At 45.1% G+C, this 8756-nt stretch overlaps 1 protein-coding gene across 1 annotated transcript in view; it reads right to left on the reverse strand.

Moving 5' to 3' along the window:
- Positions 1-242: 242 nt before the first annotated feature.
- The window catches only part of raly (RALY heterogeneous nuclear ribonucleoprotein), a 26159-nt gene continuing 17645 nt past the window's right edge, over positions 243-8756 (reverse strand). Inside the window, exons 6-7 of the mRNA XM_070851406.1 lie at positions 1684-1883; positions 243-287 (exon numbers count right to left, since the gene is read on the reverse strand). Of these exons, the coding sequence (XP_070707507.1) occupies positions 243-287; positions 1684-1883 (245 nt within the window). The remainder of the gene's footprint in view (positions 288-1683; positions 1884-8756) is intronic.

Genomic DNA, 8756 nt, shown 5'->3' on the forward strand with positions numbered 1-8756 from the left:
AGAAAAGGAGGCTCCAGTTTGTACTTGAGAGCTTCTTTACTAGTCAGTAAACTTCCCTTTAAACTCCATGAGCTTAACTGTGCAAGAGGACTTTTAGAAATGGCAGCTGCTAAACGTTAGAGGGTTTATGGGGTTTCAGGATATCTGAGAAGGAATAAAAGCCCCAGTTAAATGTAGCAGAAACACAAGTGCAAAAGATCTTCAGCTTAATGCCGTTACGGTTAAAAACAAACACTCACCTCTCAAGGGTGAATGGAGTCGGTCTCTGGCGATGGGTGACTGTGCTCCTGAACAAAACACACACACACACACACACACAGCGTTAGCATTAGCGTTAGCATCCAGGTGCTGCCTCAGACTGCAACAGCTGGGATTAGGAATATTTTCATAGATTTAGACGAAACGCTAAATTTTTGTTTTTGTTATTTCCTGAAAATCTCTCCAGAGTTTTTCTGCCGTCTGTCGTCGTCCACTGTGGAACTCCAGTCAGGTTGATTAGTGCAGCACGTTTCATTCACATAACGCCAATTCAGCGTGCTTCAGAGACAAACAGAGACTTCTTAAATAGATGGACATAATTCATAGAGAGGAGACGACTCTAAAAAGACAGAGACATGAAATAACTAAACAGAAGTAGAGAAACAGAAAGCCTTCTTAAAAAGCAGTTCTGAGGAGGCGAGTTTAGATGTGGAAGTATTGCTGACATGCTTTTAATGTGTATTTTTAATGTTCTGTAAAGTGTCTGAGATTCTAGAAAAGCGCTCGATAAATAAACTGTATTATTTATTATTATTAATCCGTTTAAACTGATCTAAAATAAAAACTATAACGGACAGAGAGTTCATTCTTCTTGGTCAGAAAGTAGAACCTGAAACAGTTCAGATCTCCTCTGGAGGTTCACAGATCTTTAGATCCACTATTGTTCTGGATCAACATGTTCTCTGTCTCTCTTTAGTCTCCTCTGATGAACAACATGTCTGATTCCTGGATTTTCTCCATGTTTCTCCCAGTCTGAAGTCTTTTCTCACTCATTCTGCTTCAGTGACTTCTGGAACCTTCTAGCTGAGGTTGGACACATTTTAGGGACAAGAAGAAGAAGAAGGTCCTCCAAGAAATGACGTCACCAGAAGAAGAAACAGCAGCGAGGATGCAGACGCAGCGTTCAGAGAGCAGAGGGGTAAATCTGTCTATCAAGTGTTTCAGTGTATTGATTTTTAAACGAGCTACAGAGGCTTGTGGTCGCTGCTGTGGTGTCGTCGTCGTTTATGATGTTTGGAACCAGTTTTCAGCCTCTGGATCATCCTCCCCTGCTGCGCTGATAATGAGCATTTCCAATAACTCAGCTTTTTCAACTTGCTGCCGTGGTTCATTAGATCACAGCTACAGAAGCTGCAGTGAGGGAGACGACACAGGAGCTGGTTTAGCTCAGTCTGAGTCACCTGTTTGTCCCACAACAGACTGATGGGTCAACATGGAGTAAAGTGCAGGAAAGGGATCTGCTTTCATGAAGTTTAAGGTGTATTTGAGTTGTTAGCTTGAAGCTGTTGCACATTAATTTGGTTGATGTTGATCAATTTCTGCTAATTAGCTAGCTGCTAATTATTGTACCAGTGCTAGAAAGCTGTACGACCACACACACACACACACACACACACACACACACACACACACACACACACATACCGGCATGTGGTTGTGAGTGTTGTCCTGCGTGTGCTCTCCATTCTCCTCTTCCTCATCATCTTCTTCCTCGTCCTCCTCCTCCTCCTCCTCCTCGGCTTCGCTGTTCTGTCTGTGCTCCTCCTCGTCCTCCAGCTCGGAGCTCGACTCCTCCCCTTCCTGCCACGCCTCCTCGCTCTTACACTCGTCTGCCCTTCTCAGCTCTGCACACACACACACACACACACACACACAAAACAACCCAACCATTAGATCGAAGCCTCCTCCACCTGAGCATCTTCTCATCACAGAGCGCCACGTCGTTTTCCTTCCTACCACGCACACGTGTGTGAGCTGCTGTTTTATTTGCTCCTGCAGGTGTGTCTGGTCCACTGTGCACTGACGGCACGTTGCCATCCCTCACCTGACCTTTCTGACTGGGCCTCTCATCGGCTGCTAACGGTCACACAGGGTGTAACGCTTACACGTCCTTCAAAGACACGACTCAAAGAATCATTAGTAGCTGCATTAAGCAGTTAACACCGACATCAAACCTCCTCAGAAAGAGTCTTTATCAAACCGAACCCCCTCACACTGGTCCATGGTGATGAAGATGTGGCCCCCTGGACGTCCTGTAGTTCATGTAGTGTATGTGTGCGATTGGGCTTTTGAGCAGTGGGTGAACATTGTGCAGCAGTAGAGCCTGAGCTTCCTCGCCAAGGGTTAAATCTCCAACAGGCCCTTTGGTGCCGCCTAAACACACAAGAGCAACACCAGGCCTCTGAATGGTTTGGCAAAAAGAAACTCTGTCACAAGTTAACGCTGCACAGGCTGCTTCCACCCACTCGCTCTCATCTGTGCTTTTATATTTTATAACCCTTGTAAACGTTCAGTGACCTTTAGCTGAACTGCTGCGTGTTTGTGAGCACATGGGCACTTTTCTTAATGTCACATTAAACGTAGTTTCACATGAATCGTGAAGCTACAAGTGGCTGATTGAAAAGTGTCAGTAGGACATTTCATGTTTCTGTGGAAGACGACGTGCTGGTCAGTACGTCTGTGACGCTTCCAGCGAGTCTTCTGGTTGATGTTTTCCATGAATAAAGATTTTAAATTGGTTTTAAACAATCTAATATGACACCACCTCTCACCCCATGTGAGCTGGACTGGCTCCAGCCCCCCGTGACCCTTAAGGATGGATGGATGGTATAATGTGTAGAGTCCTTCAGACCCTCATGACCCCCCAGAAAGTTCTTCAGGACGGAGATGTCGTGGTACAGAACCGACAAAAATACAGTTTGGACGATCGGGATGACAAAGTCAACGTGAAGCAGCAGAAAGTGTTGATCACCAGAGAGCGACCTGGTGGAGAGGAAAGACAGGTCTGTCTGCCTGCCTGTCTGTCTGCCTGTCTGTCTGTCTGTCTGTCTGGTGGTGTGATCCTGCCCACATCTCTAATTTGACCTGTTGGCTGCTGGTGTCGTCACTGATGATGAGATGGATGATCAGTGACTTCTGCTTTTAACTAGCTGCCATCATCAGGCTGTCATCCGTTTAATAACCCTGCAACTGACAGAGGAGAATAAACCGACTACCTCAGGAAACTTTTATCCATTTATTTTGGGTTCTTCTTGTGGTTGTATCATGTCCGGGACCTTTTCATAGAATTTTTCTCACCTGGAATCAAATGAAAAGTGGCTTCATTCGTCTTCGTGTGTTCAGGAATTACTCACTTCGCCATAAATCCAAGATGGCCGCCAAACGGACCCTACGGGCCGTCAGCTGACTTTGGCGTGAACATATGAACAGTTCTTAACTAGCCTCCGCTGGGGTCGTCCCTCCCCAGGTACGCTGCGGTCCTGTGATCATCCTCTGATGTGCAGCCTGGCAGCAGATGGGAGAAGCAGTTCACGTCCTCCCTGTGGGGCCCTCTGCATCTTGTTTCCTCTGTTTCTACCCTAATTAGACTTTTACAAAAACACCCAGTTCTCACAGAAAAACAAAAGGTCAAAGTCTGCAGGACCGGCTGAACAGTCATCAGCGGAACATCCGCCTGTCGGTCAGCGTCGTTAATGTTGTTTGGCTGTAACTGCTCACATAAGCCGTCCTTTCTTCCTCTCCTCAGATGTTTTATTAGGACTTATCCTTTAAGACAGTGTGGCTTCATGGGTTCTGATGGGAAACTGTCCCACAGCCTGCAAATAACTAGACAAAAGCCATCTGGGCGGTTTAGTATAAGATTGTCTCTGTTTCTGCCGTGATTTTACACGTCATGTGTATTCCACATGTATGTTTTGTATTTGGTATGTTGTGCCTGACGTGTAGAAATATTCAGCCTGATTCCCTCCTGGGAGTTCTCTTTGTGCACAACTCATTTGCAAAATCCAAAATGTTTGGAGGGGAATATACTGCTGCCTTTTCTTTCAAAATAATGAGGGAATGTTGTTAATGAAGTCGTCTATATATTCTGTTTGTTTTCTGTATTTAAATTCCTTTTTCCAACATGAACCTGACTTTACTTTCGGTCACGGCTCAGTCCAGATCTTAACCTCACATGTCGTACGATGCATTGTGTCTTTATATTTGTGTATTTAATATAAATGTTTCTGCTCTTGTTACCTGCCGAAGGACTCCATGATGTTCAGTGCCGTGTCCTTCTTTAACCACAGAACAGAGTCTGGACACAAACTCTCTCCGGACTGTGAGAAAGACCTGGACTCTGTTTGGCCGCAGCACATAAACGTGACGTTTCATTCACTCACAGACAAAAAGACAGGATTTCTAGGAGTCACGGTTGGAATTCCTGGAATTGTTGTTTCCAGAGAACAAACGTGTTTTGGGGCCAAAATGTCTGCTGATTTGAAAAAAGAGTGAAAAGCCACAACAGAGCTCAAATCTGCTCCTAATTTGGCTGCTGATGGACAAAAACATATTTAACAGACCACATAAATAAAAAGCCAGTTTGTTCCTTTGATTCAAGCAGTGACCTAATGTTCCTTCCTTAAGCGATGCTGCTCTCTGTGTCCTGTGTATATATTATTATATGTGTTATAGTGTTTGGGCAGCTCTCAGTGCAAAGTGAGGATTATTTTAAACACTCAGATTTTTATGAAAACATATTTTGACACATGGCTGCCTCTCATGTATTCGTCTTAACGTGCTCTCTGGTTACTGGAAGGACTTCTGGTGTTTCCTAATGATAAATGAGTTATTTCAAGAGGAATGTACTTCTGATCTCTCTCTGCCCAAGAGAGAACAGAGGAGCTCCATCTTATTTAACTGGGATGACTGAGACATACTGGATGTGGAGTATATGTCCTCCCTTCATCCCAGAATCTCCCTCAGCAGACCTGGGATCTGGGATCTGGTTGATCTCCAGTCTGTCTGCCTCTCCCCCAGCCAAAATAATTCTCTCTCCTTTGTTCTCCAGGCCACGCCCCCTTACACCTGTGACCCCGGAGCTACAGGTGACCTCACACTTTGTCTTAAAATCTCTGGTCACACCTTTTCTCTGGAGGCTTTCTGAGGCTCTTCTGGTTCTCGTACGGAGGAAAATGTTCCCACAGGTTGTTCCCTGCTGTACAGAACAAATAAAAACTGGTCCAGTTTGCAGAAGTGTAGATTTATAATGTAATGAGGAATGTTTTGATTGATTTTTTTAATTAAGGAAATGAACAAATCTTCCACATATTAATGAGTAAAACAACCTTTAAAATCCTTTTTTCTTTCTTTCTGTCTTGAGGCTTCTTTTCATACTTCATAACTGCTCCATAACTGCTCCATAACTGCTCCATAACTGCTCCATAACTGCTTCATAACAGCTTCATAACTGCTCCATAACTGCTCCATAACTGCTCCATAACAGCTTCATAACTGCTCCATAACTGCTTCATAACTGCTTCATAACAGCTTCATAACTGCTCCATAACTGCTCCATAACAGCTTCATAACAGCTTCATAACTGCTCCATAACTGCTCCATAACTGCTCCATAACTGCTTCATAACAGCTCCATAACTGCTTCATAACAGCTTCATAACAGCTTCATAACAGCTTCATAACTGCTCCATAACAGCCAAATAAAGACGACTCTTTCACTGACATGACAGCAGCATCACTGGGACACCACATGTCTCATGCTGCTTCCTGCTCATTTCTCTTGATGTGGCGATTCTGTTCTAAGAGGAGCACACGTGGCTGCCAGAGGGTCTCCGAGGCCAGGACGAGAGGTCTGGGACGGCTCAATGGTTCTATCACTGGTTCTACCGCTGGCTCTACCACAGGTTCTACCACTGGTTCTATCACCATTTCTATCACTGGTTCTATCACTGGTAGTGGTACTGGTTCTACCGCTGGTTCTATCACTGGTTCTATCACTGGCTCCACCACTGGTTCTATCACTGGTTCTGTCACTGGTTCTACAACTGGTTCCACCACTGGATCTATCACTGGTTCTGTCACTGGTTCTACCGCGGGTTCTACCAATGGTTCTATCACTGGTTCCACCGCTGGTTCTATCACTGTTTCTACCACTGGTTCTACCAACGCTTCTATCACTGGTTCTATCACTGGTTCTGGTTCTACCACCGGTTCTATCACTGGTTCTATCACTGCTAGTGTTACTGGTTCTATCGCTGGTTCTGTCACTGGTTCTACCGCGGGTTCTACCAATGGTTCTATCACTGGTTCTATAACTGGTAGTGTTACTGGTTCTATCACTGGTTCTGTCACTGGTTCTGTCTGTCCGAAAACGCCAACTTTGATCTGCAGGGTTTTAATATCATTCGCTTTGACAGGGAAGTCCAGTGGGGGCGGACTCTGCTTGGCTGTCAACAGCAAGTGGGCAACAGACTTCACTGTGAGAGAGACTGAGTGCTGCACTATGAACTGGAGACCGTGTCCTTCAGTCCACACTACCTCCCCCGAGAATTTTCACAAATAACTGTGATTTTAGTTTATGTTCCAGGTCCTGACTTTAGGCAAGCTGCAGAACACATATCAGGCTGTTACAGCAGAGCTGTCAGACCGGAGAGCAGCCAGTGTTTGTACTGGGGGATTTTAACAGATGTGACATCGCCACACATCTGCCCAATCTGGAACAATGTGTCACAACTCCCAGCAGACTGCAGAAAATACTGGACTTATGCTACGGCAATATCCCTGGTGCATATATTTCAAAGTCTCGATCACCCCTTGGACGCTCTGACCACAATGTCATCCTTCTGTTGCCAAAATACAGATCACAACTGGAAACAGGTGAACCCATAAAAAAACCAATCAGAGTCTGGAATAATGAGGCAACAGAAACACTGAAAGGTTGTTTTGAACTGACAGATTGGAATTTGATTTTTAATGACTGATGATGATTTTAACATGCTGACAGATGTGCTGACCTCTTTTATTTTATTCTGTGAGGATACTGTCACCCAAACAAATGAGTGAGGGAGCTGGAGAAGGAGTTCAGGAGGATGGCGAAACCGAAACAACTGGACTCTGCACACCCCCACACCAGGATTTTATTCATGGACTTCTCCTCTGCTTTTAACACAGACACCCTACTGCACCACCTCTCACACCTTCAGGTTCACCCCACACTGATTTTATGGATTCAGAGTTTTTTACATGACAGACCACAGCAGGTGTTTTTAAATGGTTTTAAATCCAGCAAGTTGATTTTAAACACAGGCGTTCCTCAAGGTTGTGTCTTATCCCCCATCCTCTTCTCTGTGTAACAGTGAAGGAATGACTCTTTTTAAATATGCAGATGACATGGCTCTGGTGGCTCACCTGCCGGACAGCACTGCGCTGACTCGTTACCAGCTGACAGTCAACAACCTCGCCCAAGCTTTTGATGAAAGCTCTCTTAAGCTTAACATCTTGAAAAGGCCAAAGGAGTTGTGCTGTGGGGGCAGAGGTAAATCTCTGACCCCCCATTTTTACACCCGTCAGTATCCAGGGTCAGTCTGTCGAGCAGGTAGAAGTTTTTAAATACCTGGGAACCAAGATCGACACCAACTTGTCGTTTGCAAATCATGCAGACTCTGTGTACAAAACAGCACAACAGCGCCTCCACCTGCTGAGGAAACTGAGGACTTTTAATGTCAGCAGAGGCATTTTAACCCTGGTCTACACCTCACTCACTGAATCCATCCTCACATGGTACGGCTCCCTCTCCACTAACCATAAAACAAAACTCTCCCGTATTGTTAATCAGGCCAGCAAAATCATTGGTTCACCACAAACTCATGTCTCCGAACTGTACAACCGCTCTGTGATCCGGAAACACCCTCACCACAGAGGACCCCTCTCACCCCCCCATCACTTCTTCCAGCTACTTCCATCAGGCGGACGTTACAAAGTCCCACTGGCCCGCAAAAACATCTATAAATAAAATAAAAAATAAATCCTTTATTCCTTTATTAAAATAAATCCTTTATTCCCATAAGCACCCTGAACAACATGAAATAAGACACTGAACAGCACATATATTTGGCTGCTGTTTGCTTTTAACATTTCACTTGTCATCTGTGTGTGTCTGTCTATTCTATTCTATTCTATTCTATTCTATTCTATTCTATTCTATCACTGGCTCCACCACTGGTTCTATCACTGGTGCTATCGCTGGCAGTGTTACGGTTCTATCACTGGTTCTGTCACTGGTTCCGTCACGGTTCTATCGCTGGTTCTATCACTGGTTCCACCACTGGTTCTGTCACTGGTTCTACCGCGGGTTCTACTAATGGTTCTATCACTGGTTCCACCACTGGTTCTGTCACCGGTTCTACCACTGGTTCTATCACTGGTTCCACCACTGGTTCTACCACCGGTTCTATCACTGGTTCCACCACTGGTTCTGTCACTGGTTATACAGCGGGTTCTACTAATGGCTCTATTACTGGTTCTACCACTTGTTCTGTCACTGGTTCTACCACCGGTTCTATCACCGGTTCTATCACTAGTTCTAGCACTGGTTCTATCACCGGTTCTACCGCTGGTTCTACGACTGGTTCTATCACCAGTTCTACCACTGGTTCTATCGCCGGTTCTATCACTGGTTCCATCACTGGTAGTGTTACTGGTTCTATCACCGGTTCTACC

This window comes from Pempheris klunzingeri, chromosome 2, assembly GCF_042242105.1.
Source record: "Pempheris klunzingeri isolate RE-2024b chromosome 2, fPemKlu1.hap1, whole genome shotgun sequence".
NCBI lineage: Eukaryota > Metazoa > Chordata > Actinopteri > Acropomatiformes > Pempheridae > Pempheris > Pempheris klunzingeri.